This window comes from Channa argus, chromosome 20 (genome assembly GCF_033026475.1).
Source record: "Channa argus isolate prfri chromosome 20, Channa argus male v1.0, whole genome shotgun sequence".
NCBI lineage: Eukaryota > Metazoa > Chordata > Actinopteri > Anabantiformes > Channidae > Channa > Channa argus.
The window spans coordinates 11,878,531-11,900,058 of NC_090216.1; the positions used below are offsets into that span (position 1 = coordinate 11,878,531).

At 40.8% G+C, this 21,528-nt stretch overlaps 1 protein-coding gene across 6 annotated transcripts in view; it reads left to right on the top strand.

The window, feature by feature from the left end:
• ankfn1b (ankyrin repeat and fibronectin type III domain containing 1b) overlaps positions 1 to 20,720 on the top strand; it is a 125,919-nt gene extending 105,199 nt beyond the window's left edge. For 5 of the 6 annotated variants that reach the window (XM_067488568.1, XM_067488569.1, XM_067488564.1 and 2 more), the window contains 16 exons: positions 2,337 to 2,534; positions 3,244 to 3,357; positions 5,384 to 5,481; positions 6,536 to 6,626; positions 9,026 to 9,133; positions 11,450 to 11,549; positions 11,772 to 11,904; positions 12,043 to 12,162; positions 13,276 to 13,491; positions 14,591 to 14,757; positions 14,885 to 15,035; positions 15,892 to 16,060; positions 16,200 to 16,366; positions 16,451 to 16,658; positions 16,748 to 17,463; positions 17,551 to 20,720. In XM_067488568.1, the coding sequence (XP_067344669.1) occupies positions 2,337 to 2,534; positions 3,244 to 3,357; positions 5,384 to 5,481; positions 6,536 to 6,626; positions 9,026 to 9,133; positions 11,450 to 11,549; positions 11,772 to 11,904; positions 12,043 to 12,162; positions 13,276 to 13,491; positions 14,591 to 14,757; positions 14,885 to 15,035; positions 15,892 to 16,060; positions 16,200 to 16,366; positions 16,451 to 16,658; positions 16,748 to 17,463; positions 17,551 to 17,859 (3,065 nt within the window). In that variant the 3' untranslated portion in view covers positions 17,860 to 20,720. The remainder of the gene's footprint in view (positions 1 to 2,336; positions 2,535 to 3,243; positions 3,358 to 5,383; positions 5,482 to 6,535; positions 6,627 to 9,025; positions 9,134 to 11,449; positions 11,550 to 11,771; positions 11,905 to 12,042; positions 12,163 to 13,275; positions 13,492 to 14,590; positions 14,758 to 14,884; positions 15,036 to 15,891; positions 16,061 to 16,199; positions 16,367 to 16,450; positions 16,659 to 16,747; positions 17,464 to 17,550) is intronic. The other variant, XM_067488566.1, reaches the window with a different exon arrangement.
• The last annotated feature ends 808 nt before the right edge of the window (positions 20,721 to 21,528 follow it).

Sequence of the window (21,528 nt, forward strand, 5' to 3'; positions counted from 1 at the left end):
TATCTCTGACAAATCTTTTTTTTTTTTCTACATAGATTTTAGTATTTAGCATAGCTCAAAACTGATCCCAGAAAGAGTTGGTTTGTGTTACAACAGCACCTCTTTGTGAGCCCACTGTAAAGCTGTGGTTGTGGAAACCAACAATGCTGTCACAACATCATCAGCTACCATAATCCTCTATCATGCACATTTGTGACGCATTCATCCACAAACTATTAACAAAATCCCATTTAAGATTCTGTTTTTTGCTGGCATAAAAAACATACTATGGCAATAAAGGGGTGGTAATCATCATGCAATATTAGTCATTTTCATAAGCACTTTTCACTGTTTGTGATCTGCTGGGCCTCCTCTCCCTTCTTCTGTTAATGATTAGAACTCGCCAGTAAGGCTCCTGAACTGTTTGTGTTTGTACTCGTGCACATACACACGCTTCTCCAGAGCTGAGCCAGACATCTTATAAAGGTATCATTAAATTGAAAACACTTGAATGGATTGTGGTGTTTACTAAAGTTTGCTCTTTGATTTTGTTCTCTGTCCACAACCCAAATAACTCATGAGCAAGTGTGACTCTTGTGTGTTTGTGTGTGTGTGTGTGTGCGTGCGTGCGTGTGTGTGTATATAAAATGCTGAAACTGAAAAAAGAAATGGAGAGAACATTGCATAAGTAAAGTAAAGGCTCACCCTCTATTTTAATAAGCATGTATTAATCAAACTCCATCTGAGTAGAATCAACATCAAAGACACTGCAGACTTTTCCTTGAGCTTTGAAAGGAATTGATTCTGATGTGTATTGATATTGCGGTGATTGACTTCACAGTGTGTGGTTACCAGAAAGACAAAGGAAGACGAAGACAGTCAAACAGATTCTCTAAAGCAACTTCATATTCACATTATAAATCCCTCAGTGGCTCTTGGTAGGACAAAGCCACTTTAATGTGCTGCTGAGGATCCCAGTCCTGATGTGAAATAAGGACAAATCAAGACACACATACACACTGGTGACAGCATCTGGAACAGCTAGTAGGCCTGGAAGGGCTGAAAATGTAAATCAAAAGGCATCTTCAAGAGTTCCTTTCATTCATCCCAGAGTCCGAGTCCAAGGATCCTCTGGACTATATATGTATATATATTGGTAAGTTAAACCTTAACTACTCAAATAATACTCAACCCTTGTACTCCCATTAAGACCTCACACAAGTGGCTGTGGAGAACAACAAAACTGACACCCAGAAGAGACACAGAAGAGATTTAAGGCAAAGCTCGCAGCTACCAAGGAGAAACTGAGAGAGCCGCAGAATTAAACACCCAGATGGACATTTTGACACAGAGCTTTAAACTTACTGTCAACAGTGGAATCTAACGCTCAACAGTGGAATCTACAATGAACAAACACAGACCACACAGACTAAACACAGACACACACCAGTCCAAAGCACTCCAGGAATGACCAGCCACCAAAGAAGTACAGTATGCTACTGTCTTTTGTGACCTTACCAGCTTTATATTACCTTTTCTATATTTTTATATAAAGTGAGCTGTATGCATGTGCACTTGTTTTCTATTTAAGCAAACATCATCAGCCACATTGTTTTAGTAACACCACTACCCCCTTTAAGAGAAAAACATTCCTCTGATGGAAGCTGTGTGAGACTGTGGCATAGTATATAAATAGATCGGTTATACACAAATTTCCACAAGTTTTGCAGAAAAATAGTTTTACAGTGGCAGTTTAAAATGATGCCTATGCATGTTCCCACCATTTTGGGTTGCCTTATAACAGCATACGAAAAATACTCCTCCCTCTCTCACCCCTCTCTCTTTCATTGCCTCATTTTCTGTTATTTTCTAGGTGATGTCATTGCTTAGTTACATTAAATGAAGTTTATTAAGGATTCTGCCACAGCATTTTGGCAAACAAAGACATAAAAGTGGTCTGCAAAAGCAATTTGCAACATTGCAGGCAGTGGGTTTCTTGCAGTATCACAGTCATGTGCATTGTTAAGGCAATATATATTAATTATAATTAGTTTAAGCTAACAAAACAACTTTATATTTTGTCCCTGCAATATTCAAAGCGGTGAAGATTTCAGTGTTTTACAGGAAAGATCTATTCTTGCCACCATTGTCAGTGTTTTGCATTTGCTTTTCGAGGTAACCATCAATACTCAACATCCCTCCTATGCTTATTAATATTTGTTGTTACTGTATGCGTTAATAAAAGAGAAAACGTTTTTGTAACTGGCAATGTAATTTTAACATGTGAAATGTGGTAATGTCACTCTTCTAGTAAAGTATGCATGCATTGACTTTGCTCTCTCCAATCTGTTTCTTAGTTGTGAGTCTGGAGGGCCGAGCATTGCATTTGGCCACCTTGGTGCAGGAAGCTGAGCAGCGGGTGTCGGACCTTCAAGCTCAGGTGCACAGCGAGGGTCCCAGTGAGCAGGAGGGATCTGACCAAGAGAGGCAGCTAAAAGCCTGGGAGTGGAGGCTCCGGCTCTTTCGACGTATGCAGACGGGCTTCGAGCATGCCAGTAAGGCTTTAGGACATCGATTTTTTTACCTGCTAAACTGTTGAAAGATGTTGCTGCTCAGATCACTGCAACAGTCCACCAGTGTTCTTTAGTTTTCATTTTGGCACCCTTTTTTCTCTGCTGGCAAATTGTCTGGCCTGGAAGTTAATGGCTTCCACACTGCAAGGCCTAGCACACAACAGTGTGTGTTTTTGTGTGCATAAACATTACATCCCTGTATTTCTGCTTTAATTTTTATAGGCCTTTCATGACACGTTTAGTGGCAGGGTAGACGCCCCCCCCCTAAAAACCCATGCACACACTCCTCCCTTCGATCCAGACTAATCGTCCTTTGATGTAAAAAAGATCTTCCCCTACTTTATAATTCCACATACTCATGTAATTTGATGGAGAAAATTGTAAGAACATGGAAGGAAATTGCACATACAAATAATGTTAATGTAGTTATATTCACAATAAGTGATACCATTGCTTCTCAGTTTAGAATGAGTTGACATTAATTTCTGAACATTTCTGCCCATTAAATGCTACATTTCATTAAATTCACAAGCATCTACTATCTGACACTTTTAAAACTTTTTCAGGTCTGAAAGCGAAACAGTTGCACTTCAATGGTTATAATATGCTGTATAGCTTAGTCTTCTTGTGTTTACCTGTCTGTCTCTCTGCTTATTCACTTGGGCGTCTTTCTGTCTGTCCGCTTACCAAGACCCTCCTGACACTCCCAGTGTAGTTCGCCTCTCTGTCAGCAGCAGCACCAGTCTAAGGGTGGACTTCCAGGAACCTCTCTGTGTCAACTCAGCTGTGGTTACAAAGTACAAAGGTCAGCAACCCAACGTGTTGCTTCATGTAGAACCAACCACACAGTAAAACAATATGTTTAAAGTAAAAAGTTGCTAAAACTGTATTAGTATTGTTCAATACCTGATTATACACCAATCAGCCACAACATTAATATTGGGGGTGTTATTAATGTCATGTAGGACAAGGGTCAGCTTGGCTACTCTGAGCAGTCTGTTGGCTATACAGCCAACAGCAAAATGTTACATTTTAGTTTCTTTCATAGGGCTTTATTTTGAGTCTTGACAATTAAATTAACATTCCTCAGGCATATCATTGCATCTTTGTACAATTTACAGTCAGTGTTCTACTATATGGTACTTGATGTCCACTTAAATGAGCCCGAAAGGAAGTAGGCTGAAGCCAAACTTTATTCATAACCCTACTCCTTTGTTATTGCATACTCATTTGCCATTCTAACCCTCTTTATATCTCGAATAAATACCACAATAAAAAATATATCTAGTAGTTTTTAAGCAATGGTCAAATTAACAACAAGAAGACAACTTTTCACTCAGCAATTGGTTGCCCCTAGATACCAAGTCATGTTACAATACATTTTTGTTTTATTCAACTAATTATTTTTAAAAATCTTCTTACACACATTAAGGGTTTTACATGTTTTTAATTTATCCTCAACTTTGTTGCATTAATTCACCCCTCTGACGGAAACAGATTTGCTTTTTAAAATTTGGTCTGCCTCTTATTTACCTAAACATAAAGTCTCCTTTGACATTATAGCTTCTCTCGCTTAAAATCTATTCTGTATATTCTTTGGTAGCAATTTTTTTCCTGCTTTATATAATATCTGAACAATTTTAAAGGCTACTAGATCATCAGATTTTATTAACTGTGATTTTAGAAACTATTTAGAAATCTATTGAACATCTAACAATTGAACAGTATAAAATATTCAAAGCTTTCTCATATAGAAGATCTTTGATGTTGCTTTCATTTCCCACAAGTTATGAATAGTTTCCAGGTTATCTTGTCACTGATGACACCCAGCTGTTTAATTTGTATCATCTGCAAATAATATACACTTAAAGCCTTTTTTGACATACCAAATAATTACAATTACAATTTACAAATTAAATGACTTTGTTCTTAAGACAGATCCTTGTGCCACTCCACAATTCAGATTTGCCAGTTCTGAATCAGTATTATTTAGCTGGACATAATGGTATCTATTATCAAGTTATGACTGTCCAACACTTCGTATTCCATACCTTCCTAATTTCTGTAACAAAAATATATGATCAATGTTGTTAAATGCCTTGTTAAGGTCAACAAAAATTCCCACCATGTATTCTTTTTTGTCTATTGAAAAGAAATTATACATCTGGGTGCCGCGGTAGTAGAAGTACAGAAACTCAATACTCAAGTGAAAAAGCAAGTAATACCCTAAAACAGTCTCCACTACAAGAAGCACTTCAAATATATCACTCAAGTAAAGGGAGTTTATCTAAATTGTAATTAAAGTACAAGAATAAAAGTACGCAACTAAGAAAATAATGTATTTTAAATAATACTAATTATGGTAACTATGGCAAAACATGTACAGTAATACATTAGGTCCAGGATCACTGTTGATAAAGGTGGAGCTGATTTTACAGCTTGTTACACGGTGGCAGTGGCTCAGTTGTGGCCACCTACCGACCATAGGGTTGGTTGTTCGCGCCTTCTTCCTGACCACATGTCAAAGGGTTCCTGGGTAGGACACTGAACCCCCAACAACCCACCCCTATCCCCAGCCATGCACTGCCGGTCCCAAGCCCAGTAGAAATTGGGGAGGGTTGCATCAAGAAGGGCATCCGGTGTAAAAACTGTTCCAAATCACAGGTGGTTACCTCATAATAAGTATTTCACAATATTTTTTATAAAAAAACATTATTTTTATGTTGCAACCAGGTGGTATTAATGTTGTGGCTGACCTGTGTATATTTCTTAAGGTGGATATAAAAAACAAGTTGTTGTGAATGTGTTTGAGTGCTTGTGTGTATTTGCAGTGAGCTGGAGCTGTGCTCCATCCTTCAGTCCTTTGGTTGGTGAGATGGTGGTGGAGAATACAAGTCTTCTACAGTGTAACATAACTGGACTCATCACTGTAAGTTGTGCTAGAGTTTCTGGCTCCACCTTTTTATTATTAGTCTAAGGCGTTTAAATGTTTTGCTTCAGATTCTGCAAAAAAATGATTGTGAATTCATTTAATTTTGATGTGTGTGTGTATGTGTATATATTATTACACCCCTGCAAATCCACCCATTTTCACAAATCAAGTTGTCTCTGTCATTTCTCTGTTCCAAACTAAATCTCGTTAGACCTGTGGGATAAAATGGACACAATCATGCTTTATGTGGTAGTCTGTGGGTGACAAAGCAACACAAAGAACCACTAAGCTCTAGCTTCTCCATCTGTTGGTGCTGACCAATAAAAAATGTAGAAGCTATTCTCTCACATGATGGGCTCTGATATTATTTACATCTGACATTGAGGTGTTTGCTTCTGGGAAGTAATTTCCCAGGTAACTCCTTTATTTATATATGTGTGTGTGTGTGTGTGTGGAAACACAATATCCACAAGATGTTGTCACCATCAATTTTTGTTGACGGGGATAAAAGATGGTCTTTTTCAAAACAAAATTGTAAAACACAGTTTATTTGTTTTTTGACCATTCATAAGCAACAGTTGCATGACAGCCCTTCATAATGATTAAAAGAGCAGCTTGGGAGCCTGCCACCTGATTTATGTTGGCCATTTTTAAGTGGGCATGTAGACAAATGGATGTTCCGTTGGTTGTTTATTACTGTGTGAGAGAAAACCCTTCCCCCCTTATTAAACCAAGTCTCAGTCCTGTCACACGACAAGGGTCAAGGCGAGGTCAGGAAGCGTTGGTGACTGGTTTGATTGATCTGGTTGAGAAAGGAGCGACACAGGCCTGCTGTCTGCACACTGGGCACGGAGACAGACAGAGCCTCTAGACAGACCCTTCAAAAACACCAGAATGAAGATACAGGGACCTAGCAAGAGTCCAACAGATGCTCTCAACCATATACATATATTATTTTACACATGTACATTCAGAGATGAACTTTTCTTTATTAGTCTTAGTCTGTGTCCAGCCACATTTATCTTTACTGTCATGTGTGATCTCATTTCAGGGGACCTATTACTATGTCCATGTGTCAGCCTACAACATGAAGGGCTGGGGACCTCCAATGGTTTCAACCCCTGTTTGTGCATCACCTTCCAGTGAGTAGCCATTGTGTCTCTGCAAATATTTATGTGTGTGCCTAAAATGTACAAATAGCAAAACTTTAAGTGCCCCTCAAGGTTTCTACAGAGGATTCAACTAGAAAATACATGTGTATTTGTCTTCTTGTAATGATACAATCTCTAATAGCTTTCCCACACATAAAGGGCATCGATCTACTCAGTTCATTTGATTATTTCAACGTCATTCTTACTTTAGTTTGACATCATTAGAAGGGTAGGCAACCGGACCCTTTTCAGCCAGCAAGCTGGGTGGGTTTGGGTACCCCTTCTGCGGACGTCACTTAGTGTAACCATAGCCTCAGAATGGTGCTTAGGGCTGGCTGTCAGAAGAAACTGGCTGGGTTCAGCCAAGAAGTTAACCGGGAAGTCATGTGCAACAACAGCTGAGGTGTTGACTCCTACAGCAGCTTTGACCCGCTTTCTCTCTTCTCACTTAATCTGTCTACCTAACAACTTAAAGACTTGCTCACTTTTGTATATCTAGTTTTTATGTGAAATCATTTAATTAATGTGAACTAATTAATCCAGTGAATTTAGGTTATGAGATAATTTCATGGTGGTGTGCAGCCTGCACAGTTGGTACACATCAAATGTAAAAATGTAAACATAGGTAGTATGATTGTGGCCATGTTGGCACACTCCTGGCACATCTGGGGAACACATGGACATGGTTGTCTGCATCAGCGCACCATGTTTTTCAGCAACTGTGTGTCTTCATTTTAAGAAACTGGGCTTTCCCTCCTCTTTTTCTACTATCCACCTCCCTCAGTCTCTCAGAGCTAATTTCGATGTTGCGTGTTTGTGTTTTCCATTTGGGCCTACCACTGGAAATATTTGCATGTCTGTGCTGTAGCACGCGGTGCAGCACCAACAGTGGGGGCCTTATACCGGGCCGTGGACGCCCATTAAAGGGCCCACTTGTCCTGTTGGGACAGGCACCTTTCCGGGAATAGAGCTGACCGTGTTTCAGCCCCACGCGCACTCTGGGGGGCACCAGGAGAGGGAGTTGTGGGTGAGAGTGCTGGTGAGATGGTGGCGGGTGATGGTGGTAGGGGGGCATGTTATCGCTGACCCATCTTCCAGTGAGCAAGCAAGGATGCTGGCTTACTAACATAGAAGGGAGAAGGTGCTAGAGGATTGCTTTCTGTAGATCTGCTCATCTATGGGAAAGACAAAGAAAGAGTCAGATGTCAAGTAATTGTACATTCAGCGCCTTTTTCTCTCCGTCACTAAACTAATTACACCATGTGTGTCAGAGTGTGTGTGTTTGTGTCTGTGTGTTTGGGTGTGCGTGTGTGTCTTGTGTTTGTACATACTGACATCTCAGCCTAAATATGTACAGAGGAGCCAGGTTCTGTGTTGCTCAGTGGGTCTGTCTGTCAGCCAACCACAGCTTTCTCACACTGGGGTGGGTGCTGTTTCCTATAATATACACACTAAGACCTGTTTGAGAAAAAGGCTGTCTCACACATCACATTCACGCTCCTCAGAACCAGGGCCAGTCCAAGAAATTTAGGGATCCCCTTCCCAGTCCCACTGATATATGTCAGCACTTAAAAATATAATGTAAAGTAAAATATCAAATCAGCCATATATAATATGGATTCTTACTTTTTTCTACTCACATGCAAATAACTTTTAAAAGAAAATATGTTACCTATGTTTTCTGCCTTTTATGACTTAAATAGCGCACAAGATCCTCCTGTCGTGTAGTGAGATTCTGACCTATGTTTCAGATGAGCACATTTTCCATTAATGTTCAAGTATGTTTTTACTTACCCAAGGCTATTGGTCCATAGATGCAGGTTCAGTTATTTGAAAATAATCAGTGTTGATATATGCAAATTATTCACGCTGAGCGCAATCCTCTTCAAAAACAGTATGTTAAGAGGCAGTATTGCTGGCAGCTTTTCAAGATTGTATGTACAGTAGGTTAGCCTGTTAACTTGCTCATAGTGACAATGTTGAGATTATGATGTTTAGCATTGTTGTTGTTCGTTCTTAGCTTATCATGTTAGCATGACAAAATATTCTAATTTCTATTAATTACAAATTCTGACCGGACAATGGGGCTACAGGAAATATTAAAGGGTTCACAAATGTTGTTACAATTCATTAAGGGGATAACTCGAATGTCCAGGAATGCTTGAACTAAATTATTTAGTGAGAACGTTTAGAAGACACTACTTGCATGCTCAACATGACATAACATCTTTACAGACTCTGCAAATCTTTATTTTGTCATTTTTGCTACTCAATGATTAATGTACAGTAATGCTTGCCTTGAGATCTTACATTAGCACTATGCAGCTTGATGAATGTAGAACATTTCATGGTCAGTTTTCTAATATTTTTTCTCTTTACCCTGTCTGCAGGTTGGAGAGATATCGATGGCCGCGCTCCACGTCAGAGTGGCCAGAAGGAGGCACTAGACCAGCTACTTGGACAGATCAAAGAAGCTCACCTCAACTGTGTCTGTCATGGTATCAGCAATTGTTCGATCTTTTCAACAGTCATCTTAATAAAAAGGAATATGAACCCTTGTTGACCTGGTGACCATGCCCAAACCCCCAAATCTAAAAATAGTGACTCCATTAACTCATTGAGGTTAAATCTACCATTATATATCATATGTTTCCAACTGCCATTGAGGTTAAGTACGGAAGTGCAAGCAGTTAAATCACTGCGACATACTATATGACTACAAATACTAATACACTAGATCCTACCGTTGACAGTTCCGTTTTCAGCACTGGCATCAGGTAGATGAAATAAAGTGCAAAAGTTGAAGTGAACTGCACACTGAGGTGTTATATCTGAGCATCTTTTGTTTTTTACTATGCCAGTTACATTTTAAATAAACGTGCCTGAATAGGCCACAGCGTAGTTCATATTTCAGAAATATTCTTGTCAATAAGTGTAAAAAAAAACAAATAGGAGCAATGTTTAAGTCGCAGGTGGAACACAGCTCACCAATTGCTGTGTTTCATTTCACCTTGACAGACACTTTACGATCTGAGGCACGACAAGTACTTTGGGAGCCACAGATCCTAAGACAGCATGGCACTCAAAAATAATACCCTCTGCTCAGCTTCAACTCCAACACGCACACACACACACCCTTATGCGTCTTTCCATGACTCAGCCCTACGCCTGCTGAATACTTCTCTCTCTGTGACAAAATGCAGATCAACTTCTCACACACTCAAGCTGTTTATATCCCCAAACACTGCTGGCTGTAAGCTGGCCCATAAGTGTCAAAACCTGTCCACACTGACTCTTTTACATGACAGCAAACTGCTTTTAGCATTGAGTAAGTAGTGTTTTTTTCTTTCACCCAAATGCCCAAACACACTCATTCGCTTAGTATTGTTCACTGTGGTCAGACCATATTTGCAATAGGGCTAGATGCAATATAATAGTCAGTATTGAGTGGCTTTTGGTTCTTCAGACTTGAGCTTGAGAGTTCAGGCACAGTAGCCAGGGTGGTGTGTCCCGGGGTCATGTTTGTTATTCCTGTAAGAGACAAGTCCAAGGCAGGAGTCAGGAGAGGGCATAAATTAACACTGACTACTGCTGCCACCCCCCTCAGCCTGCCCGTCGTCCTGACTACTGTCCATACATATACAACCTGAAAAGATCGACAGCCACAGACATGGATACACATGTACATGAACAGACACAAATATTCAAGTACTTGCCTGCTTTTACAACTCCTTCTCCCACATGTCCACATACGTACCCCCATCGCAGGCCAGCTTATAGGCCACGCCACCTTCTCTCTCTTGTCCAAACACTATTAATTAAACTGTGAAAGGGGCCTTGACTAACACAGGCACCCCAGCAGTCTGCCCTACTTGTCTGTCTTACTCAGTGTCAAACAGGGACTGAGGCCAAGAGGACTGGAGCTAAACAGACTCGCAAGTGGAGAGAAATTTAGGGAGGTGAGAGAGGTCGAGGGGTGCTGTTTTTTCTTGCTACTCCACCTCACTGCGTCTACCTGAAGAGAAAATTAGCTCTTTTCGGGTCCTGAATGGAAAGACTTATTGACTTTAAGTGGCCTGGAGCTGAAGTAAGATCACCTGGGAGGGGAGGGAATCTGGGACTCAGGGTTTCTAATGAGTTGGGAGGTACGTTATCTCACTAACAGGCGCCCACACAAATACATGCATACATATATATACACACACACACTACATTCTCTCCCCTCCAACCCCTTCTAAGCCCACTAAAATAAACATGTCCCCACAGACTTAACTGACCTCCCTGTCAGCAAGTGGCCAAGGGTTAAGACACATACAGACACACACATATTACTACAGCTTCTTGGCTGTACTCATATGGCTGCAGCTCAAGATACGCCATGATCCAGTATCTATAGAATGCACAGGTAAACATATACACACATACACACACATGCACACAGTTAGTGTCCCCCTGGGACTTAAGAGCTAGTGGTTCCTTTAAGGCCCATAGTTTACTGTTGGCAGCAAGTGTGATGGTGTGGTGCAAATGTCCAAATGGTGTGGTGCCACTGGAGCACATGAAATGTTCCACTCCAACTATGTTGTTTGACATGTAAGGTACAGTCAGCCTGTAACTACAAGAGATACAGTTCCACTTACATCAGAAGCTTTTTGTGGTGTTAACTAGAAAATTAGGCAACAGCTTGTCACAAGTACCCTGCTATAAGCATCTCTAAATCTTTAGCAAACAAAAAGAAGTCTTCCGACTTCCGAGTTGTTTTGTTGCTATGGAAAAAAATACAGACTTTTGTCTTTTCTATCTTGTCTACACAGAACAGTGCAAAGCTCCAGCACAGGGTAGGAAGCACTCAGTGTCTAAAAGCCTGCGCCACCTCTTCCAACCCACCAGCAAATTTGTTAAAAACTTGAAAAGGTACAAAGTATTAATTCTTGTATTGTTGTGTGTTGATGTTTTAGCTTTATATTGATGGATTATCAAAGATACAACTGACATTGACATTTTTTTATGAGTGTGTCCTGACTTCCATGCCAGAAACTAGCTTTTAGGACCACTTGTCATGTTACTATTTACTCGAATTTATTATAATATGTAGTGTATCTACTCTAACACAATTAATTATTTCGGTCTTTCCAGAGGCCTCTATCTGACATCCATATTCTACAGAGACGACAATGTGTTAGTGACTCCAGAGGACCAGATTCCTATTGTGGAGGTTGAAGATTCCTACTCCAGCTCTCTCATGCAAGACTTTCTCTGGTTTACTAAGGTAGAAAGGCTGAAAGGAAAAGAAAGAAAGAGTCTCAATCAAGTCACATGAAAATAAATCCTGGTTAAATGAAACGTGATTTTGTTTAATAACATTATGCTAATTAATACATTTGTGGTTTTGTTGTCTTTTCACCAGTTATCCTATCTATGGGAGGAGATTCACTGGCTGCAGCAGTGTCTTAGTCCATCTCAGACATCCTGTTCCTGTACCCTGCAGACACGTCTTAAGATGCTGCAGGCTGTCTCCCATCTTCAGGTAGTACAAACTCAATTTCTAGAAAAGTTTATTATTACCTTGGGTATTTTTATCTGACAAAATTTTACATTTATTTATGCCTTCAACACACACAAAAAAGACAGGACATCACCTCTCCTTTAAAATACACTTTTTAATCATTCAACAAAAAAGAACTTGATGCTGACATATATTTTCAAAAGGAGACAGATCTGGACTGCAGGCAGGCAGCCGAGCACACGCATTTCTGTATCTACAAAGACACACTGTTGTTTTGCATCTTTCCCTGATCACCTCGTCCATCCGCACAACATGTTTCTGCTGTCTGTCAGTCCATCTGATATGAACGCAGGCCCAGAAAACTCAGTGGCATGTCTACACAGAACTAATATATAGCTTCCTCCTTGGCAACAGAAATGCAACTCGCATTATTAGATGAAGGAGCATGCTGTGTTAATTAAGAATTGTATTCTTAAGTACTCCCAAGCCCATGTGGCTTTATTCATCCAGGTAGCAACCCAGTTTTTAATGCAATGCCGCCTGTTAGCTCAAAGTCAGAAACATTCAGCAGAGGTTTCCGGCCTTTTAAACACTGAAGTCTCCTCTAAGTCCCTGAACAGTACACTGTATATAACAATATATGTACTGTAGATGAGGCGCAGTATGTTGGTGGTTATTGCTGTCGCCCCACAGCTAGAAGGTTGCATTCCCCATGCTTGCATGGGTTTCCTCCAGGTACTTTGGTTTCCTCCCACCGTCCAAAGCCATGCATGTTAGGTTGGTGAATGGTTGTCTGTCTGTGTGTGTATCACTCTGTGCTGCCCCGGGATAGGTTTCAGCCCCGAGATAACGTTCACCCAGATAACCACAGTATATCACAGATTTGAGTTTTTATAGCATGTTAGAGAAAGGTAAAACTTTTCTGGAAATGGACGTAGTACAATGCAAAGTGTCTAAATATGTAATAAATATGGACTTGTAATGGAAATTGTGGAATTGTGGCAGCTGTTGTAACTACACTATGACCTCATGTTCTCATCATCTGAAAAGTATTCATGATACTATAACAAGACAAAAAAAGCACAGGGGAGTAGTGCAAAATGTTAATATTTGACATTTGGCACCTTTTCTTAGGGAATGCTCGGAGCCCAGGACCTTGGTCAGGTGTACTTTGAGCCAATCAAAGACAAGCATGGTAACGCCCTGCTGGTACTACTAAAGGATATGAACGCCTGTCACAACCTGGATGGGGTGCGCTGGATGCAACTTTGCAAACTCCAGCTCCAGCGCAAGTCCATCTCATCCCCTGAAGAGCCGACTGCGTTGGACATGCTCCTCATCACACTCCATGTGAGTACTACAAAAACAATTGGATACTAGTTCAACTTTGGAAAATTGGTTATTTTTGCTATTCTAGAGACAGACTTCTTCCACAGCACTTAGGGGTGGTAGGAGGGTTTGTCAGCAGTGGTTGCGGCTTCTATCAGGCTCATTCTTTGCATTTTTGTTATCCAGATGCAAGCAATATGACAAAAGTGTAGGGTACTTTGTCAATAACAACTGCCCCTAAAAGCTCTGGAATAGATTTATTAATTGAAATTGCTGTCAGTGTTTAAAACTCTCTTTCATGGAGAGACAGTTGCATGAGGCTATGTGGTTGAAACAATAGGACTGTAAATTGAAACATGCTTTCAATTAGGAATACTGCTTGTGTAGACAGTCTTTGTTTAGATAAACAGTAATGACTCTCCTGTTCCATTTGTCACCTTCTTTGTAAGAACACATGCTAAACTGACTTTTCATGAAATAATCTTTCCAGATGTCTGGTCAAATGTTGGATCCTCACCAACCCAAAATCAATGTTTATTATCCTAACTTTTAAACTTGTTCATCGTAACAGTGGCAATTAGAATGTTATTTTGAATTTCACCATGTTGGACATGATGATGATAATCTAGCTAATTGCTGTTATTTTCTATTTTGTAACCAACACTGTTTTGCTCAGAACAACCACAATCTGGAATCCAGCAATGCGTTGATCTTGTATACATAGCCGGGTAAACTTGATACCATTGTTGCAATGCTGTTTTGTCTCCAGTGTAAGTTGATTTGTCCTTGTGGTTCCAAACAATAGTGGAGACTCTCTTTGGCTGAACCACAGTTCAGTGAAATATTTGTTTTGTGGCCAGTTATGAACAAATTGTATGATGAAATATATAAAAATGTGCTGATGAGCTATTTTGCATTGCTGACTTCCACTTTAAACATGTTGAAACAACTTTAGACTGAAGTCTCTCAGGGACTAACAACAGGAAAACATGAAAACAATATAATTCAAATGAAAGTAGGATGCTTATCGAGACAAAATTAGAATCAGCCACACAATCAACTCCGGTCAGCACAGCCACATTCTGTTCTCATGTAGTCTCTGTGCACCTGCTGTTCTCAGGAGAAGCTGGCATATCACAGAAGGAGCAGGAAGCTGCTGTCTCCAGGCTTGTATCTGGGCTACTTGAAGCTTTGTACATCAGTGGAGCAGATTAGAGTTGTAGTGCCCCAGAAACTCCCCAATGTCCTCTGTCACACCAAGATTCGGGACAACAGCAATGTGTCCAGGTGGGGAACAATGATCAATTCATGTTGCTTAGTCAATTTGTGTCATTAACTTGTTCTTAGCAGACACTTAACCTAGGAAAAGTATGTAAACGATGCATTTTTCACATTTCATGTGTGCTTCTTTTAGAGAGGAATGGCAGTGGCTACAGGCTTTAAGCTCTCTGGAGGAGTCTTTGGAAATGGACCACGATATACAGAGTGCTCCACACCACCTCCTACAGGACCTGCGTAGCGCCATCAAGGACCTGATGGCCCACATTAATGTCCCTGGCAATCAGGTCAGCTTTAGACAACAGTCATACGAAAAAGTAAAACTGTGAGACATCATCGATAAGCCTAATAGGTTTTATAATTACAATACATTTTTGTATTTCGTGTTAAACAGTTTTGACTGATACCATGGAAGCAGTAGAAACCAGCCACGTTCAAGAGACAGGCAGTAGCAAAAGCTCAAAGTAGTGAAAATGATTCCAGTGCATAGTGAGCCAGTTCTGGTTAGACCACTAATTCTACATGATTTCTGTAAAAGAAAATGGTTTGAATTCCTGCACAATGGCAAGCTTTGTCTATTTAGCTTTAACTTTTTGCCACCCACTGTTCCATCGACTTAATACCTCTACTATGTACGATGAGAGGTTACGTGAATAGGAACGTAAAGATATATATGCATCAATAGATTAGACTATCATCAGTAGGTAGAACTGAAACATTAGATATCCAGATGGGATGGATGATAGAAACCATTTTTAAAAAGATAATTTTACCCTTGACCTGTTCCACAATAGAGCATAGCAGTGTATTAGTGATATGCAATAACCCCTAATTATCACAAAGCATGTAATTTCCATATTCCTCACTTCTCATTCCAATATGTGGATTTTGTGTGCTTGATTCTCCGACTTCATGGTGGCCTAGCAGTCTATGGTTGTTTTCCTGTAAATGTGATCTGTTGTGTGAGTGTAGCCAGAGACCCTGCAAATAAAAGTAGAAATATTTTAAAATACATCTTGAAATATAAACAAGCTAGTAATCTAATCTAATCTTAAAATGCTTTAAGGTTCCTCAAACTTAAATGGGCTTCTCAGGGTCCAAAGCTCATGTGAGATTTCTTGTCTCTGTGTATTGCATGTACAGGCACAGGACTTCCGTATCTACAGCCTGGAAGTATTAGAGTTTGGGGAGAAAGTGTCCTTCCTGCTCCTCTTGCCACCTTCAGATGAAGTGTGCACAGCCCCTGGTCAAAATAATCCTTACTCCCCCCGCTCTGGATTCCTCACTCTGCCCCTGCAGATCTTTGAACTGGGTCAGTAAATTACATTTATTGCGATCACACAGATACTGCATTTTACAAAACAAGTATTTGGCTATAGCTGTTTTTGTTTCTGAATATATGTTTCTAAATCCACTGCCACAGCATATTTTGTATTTCCTCTCTCCCACAGTCCACTTTACTGCCTATTGCCCCAGTTTCATTGGCCAGTACTGCAGAGTTTCAGCTTTGTTGGAGCTGGAGTCCCTTATGTCCCAGCAGGCACTAAGGGAGGCCTTCTCTGAGGATGAGCTCCTTTCTGCCAAGAAGAAACACCAACAAATTCAAGAACATATGCAGGTAGGACCAGGCATCCTGTAAGGACTCGTGAAAGCTACTACAATATTTAAACTAACTATTTTTAACTCATCATCTGTTCAACAGCAAATGGAGGAGGTGTGGCGAGATGTGAGGTGGATTATGGACGCCTTGCAGTATGCCCGCTACAAGCAGCCAACAGGCGGCATCTCCATAAGCTGGATAATTGACTTCTCTAAGGAAGTGATGCCTGACAAACCTCCCTCCACCTCCTCTCAGCCAGACTTCACGCCTTCCCCCATGCCTTCACCCGAACCTTGCCGTAAGCACTCAGGTTAGATTGTACACATTTTAATATGATATAGTTATAAACTTAAGGTTTACAGTGCATCTTAATATTTTGCTCAAACTGTCATCGTACAGATTTTGCTGGACTATCAGATGAGGAGGGCTCCTCTGAGGTCTTCCTCACCACTGACAGTGACTATGATTCCAGTCGAGCTCAGAGCCCACGTGAGTTGGACCTGCTGCCCTCCTCACCACTCTCATCCTCTGCACCCCAAGACCCTCGTGGCTTCCTACGTAATGATGGAAGCAGCTCCGGTGGAGGTGGACACGGAGTGGGAGTGCTAAGGGATTCTACACCAGATGTCCTCCAGGCCTCAGAGCCACAGCATGGAAGGGAAGGTGAAAGGTGTGTAATAGGGGGAGGAGTTCGGTGTGGAGGAGAAAGGCATAGGGGAGGCCCTGAGCTGTTTGACAGTGACTTCATCCTGCCCAGCAGGCAGATCGAGTTGTTGCACATCACAGAGAAGAGACAGGCATTCTGTGTGAGAACCAGCAGCCTGGAGTTCCCTTCCACCACCTCAGCCCACCACCAGCCTTACTCCCATCACACTACTTGTCCTTCATCTTCAACCTCACTACAGCGAAGGTGGCACAGACCCTCCTCAGTGGACCGCTGTTGTTCTGCAGAGCACTGCCTATCGCAGCTTCCACCAGCGCGTACACTATCGGAGGACAGCGGCACCCAGAGACTCTCCTCACCATCTCCTGCTGCACTCAGGAAAGGCTGTCATGCCACACTTAGAGTGCACCCACAGTATCACACAGGCCTGCCAAAGGAGACCAGTGTTAAGGTATTAATGAAGTGAAGTCATTTGTTTTTAAACTATGTCTGTGACATGCATCAAAAAGCTGAATGATTTCTTCTGCTTGTCCTTTAGCTTTGTGTGACACCTTGCACTTCAGCACGGGAGATGGTCCAGCTGGTGGTACAGGAAATGAACATTGTTTCTCAGCGTATGGTTGGTAGCAGCGGGGGGAGCAGTGAACAGGAGCAGTGTGTCTACTACAGTCCTGAACAATTAAAGCACTTTGGCCTTGTGCTGGTTGTGGACAACAGAGAAAAGTGGCTTCAGGATGACTTCTGTCCCCTGGAGCTTCAAAACCCCTGGCTGAGAGGCAAACTGTGCGTACGCATTAAAGAATATTCACCACTAGCACTCAAACACAGCCGGGCTACCACAGTGTGATACATACAGAAGACAGTGGAAATGGAAAGAAAACATTTACGAGTTAATGCCATATGCTTTCTTTCAGTAAATGTGTATTGAATTCAAAGAGTAACAACATTTGTACAAAGTCCTAAACTCTACACTATTTTCTCTGTCACTGCGGTGTTGCCATCCCAGACTGCAGCTATAAGATGTTATCAAATGCTATGTTCCTGTTATCAGAAATGCTACTCTGAGAATCTGTTTCCATGAAATGCATTCTCCTGTACAAAAGAAATTTTTTATCAGCATCAGAGACCCTCATATGGACACCAAATGAACAATAGCAAAATGGAACAAAGAGACAACAGTTTTTTTGTGCTGTCAGAAATCATTGGGGAAAAATATGTGATGTGGAGGGAGATAAATGAAGCGTTGCTTCTGGCATGATTGATGCCAACACATCGGGCCATGTACGCTGCCAAAACAAGGGCAGCATCATCATCTCCACAGCCACATGTGGACACGGCTTTTCCTATGAACTCTCTCATTGTGTCATTTCCAAAGAGTTGTAGGCTGCAGCCGTCCAGCCCCATGTTCCCAGGATGTGGGCTCTGGACCTAGCCCAGAGGGCAGGAAGTACAGAGGGGGGCTGGCGTCTCCGCTTGGGGATGCAATCGGCCCGACAATTTGGCCCGTCAACCTGTCACTCAACTGCTCTTGGCCACTGTACTGTCTGGTAGCAAAGCAGCCAAGCAAGGGAGAAGGAGCTTGAAAGAGAGTGAGTGAGAGAAAATGGGGAGGAGGGTGGAAGCTGCATCTTATAGAACCTGGCACTGGCTCTCTGGTGCTCTTTTTCTCCGTTTTGTAGCAACAAATCCTCCTCAGTCAGTACAGTAGACTCAGTCAAAGTGTAGCTTACTAATATGATCATTTCATTTTGCGAAATAAAACAAAATAAAAGCCAGATAATGTGGATCTTTATAGAAACAGAGAAAACACAAGCAATACTTTACTCTTTCTGTTTTTCTAATTTATTAAAAAAAAAAAGCATGTAAATCATCCAGAATTGTGCAGAGTACAACCAGTTAACCAGTTCAGTGTTTTTTTGTGTTTGGCTCAGTTGTGCTCCCAGAAGCATCAGACTTGGTGCACATCAGTCCAGAGCAGGTTCAAAGGCATTCAGATGTGACATAGATGACTTAAATTGTTAAGAGGACCTAACCATCAAAAAATATTTTAGCTCCAGTGACTTCTGGGAGAGCCTCAACAGACCACCCTGAGTCACAAGGTGGGGGTCAAGTGGCCTATGGTACATTTTGGATAGTTTTTGAGCCTGCAAACTTGTAAAAGGAGGTAACTAGTTACATTTTCCTTAACTTGACCAGTCAAATGCGTTTCCCTCTCTCACTTTTAAGAGAGACCTGGCCAAGATGGCAGCATCAACAACGTGGTTACAAAACCTTTTAAAACACAGTCACATTTTCACCTTAACTCAATGGTCTTAAAACAATTGTGTTTCAACAAATTAGGAAACAACAACGAACACTTAAAAATGTTCTCTACAACCTGAGACCTCTTTGTCCTTGAATTTTCATTCCATATAACAGGAGCAACAGACATAACCAAATTTAGTGACTTTACATTATAATAAAGTGGGAAAAACAATAAGATCTCAGATTTTATCACAAAGCAAAAATGTGATTTATAGGGACCCATAAACATGGTGGCTGCAGCAAATGAGTTGACCTATGCACACCAAGAGGCAGCCATCCAGCCAAAGAATAAAGCTTACAATGGGAAGATCTCAAACCACACCTAGTGGTAAAAATGTAGCAGATACCAGAGAAGCAATGACAGTCATCAATTAAAACACCAAGATACTTGAAGGATTGAACAACTTCAATTGATTCCCTGTTAGATGCTAAAGGCAGCTGATAATTTGAGATTGGCCGCAACTTTGGCAAATTCATTGCTATTAAAACGATAAAGAGGGCCTAGTGCAGAACCTTGGAGAACGCCATGTGATAATTTCCTCATTTCACACAATGACAGTGAAGTACAGTAATGCAGAAAGCAGAAAAATTATTGAAACAAAGACAAGCTTGGTATTCTAACCTCAATCTAAAGGTTGAGACTATATTTATTAAAAGTCTAAAACAACACACTTTTCGGCTGGTCACTTTCAGGCGTTGCCACAGCAAAATGTTATGCACGTTGATTTTGCATGTGTTTTTAAGTCGGATGCCCTTTTCGCCACAACCCTTACATTTTCTCCAGGCTCCGGACCAGCACCAAGGTGGCTGGGCAGGGCTACTCCTGGTGGGGTGGAATTAAATCCCGTGGCCTCCTTCATCCCAACCCTGATGCTCACTGAGCCACCAGTCTCCCCCATCACTTGCAAACAATACATTAAATGTTGTAATTTTCAATTTGAGACTTTTACTATATCAGACTAATGTCAGTGAAACAGAAATCCAATATATTAATGCCACAATATAAAATACACTATTACATGCAGTAGTACTATAATAAAGGTACTACTTAATATTTGTTACAAAGTATGCTGTAGTATAAAAAGTCAATACTACAGTATATTTTCATAGATTGTTGGATGATCATTGCTGATACACTGACACACTGCTCTCTTATCCAACTAAATCATCCTTTTAGTTGTTTTTGGGAACCTGCACTGGTTTCTCTCACACTGCAGGGACCAGTTTGTGCAGCCTCACCACACAAACAACAGTCTGTGCATTGTTTACATTGGACATCTCATGCTAAACATTTAACCTGCTGTGCTTTACTTATTTATTTTTCTATAAGCTGTTTTTCAGCATATGACTTTTTTCTGCTCTAAAATATGAGCCTGGTCCAGCAACATTATAGTATTGTAAAAACCTGCAGCATTTGCAAATGTAGCACCAGAAAGGTCCTAAAAGAGGAGAGTTTAAAGGGTGAAGTCAGTTGACCTGGCCTCGGTTACTGTAGCATTCCAGGTTCACATAATAATATCAAATGGTCACAGTGGACGTTAACTGTGGTGTCTCTCAAAGTGTTTACAAAGTTTAGTTTCCTTATGCCTTCAAATATGTGTTTACGTGTAACTACTGTATAAAGATGTCTTAAGACAAAACTGATGTTATAATACATTGTAATCGGTTTTACTGATGGCTTGAACTTGTGTTAGTGCTTAGATGTTTTCTTTATTCCCATTGTTACAATTGTTACAACAAGTTTTTACACTGGCCAATTGCAAAAACAAACCCCACAACAAAACTAAATGTGTAAATAGGCCAACAAGAACAGGGGATGAATGTACTGTATTTGCCCTAAATGTGAAAGTAAGATAATGTGGGGATGTCGTCACTTCAGAGGTCAAAGGTCAGTAAAATCATATTGAGGAGTCTGAGGGGGAAGAAGAGGTTTAAATTCCCCTTGCAGTCAAAAAATAAAGCCCCGTGTTTACAAGGAGCTTTTGGCAGATCCATCAGGCAAAGTCATGAAGGAGACATCACGTCACTTTTTTAAAAATCTATTTTTATTGAACAATAAATGAATATTACAAAATAAAAGCCTTGGTTGTTTATGTGGGTTTTTTTTCCCTCTTTTTAACACATCACTGCACACAAAAGTAGGAAGCTTTAACGTTACTTTGTCTGCCACTGAGCAGTAACAGCATCTTTTATGTGATGTTTTACGCTTCCT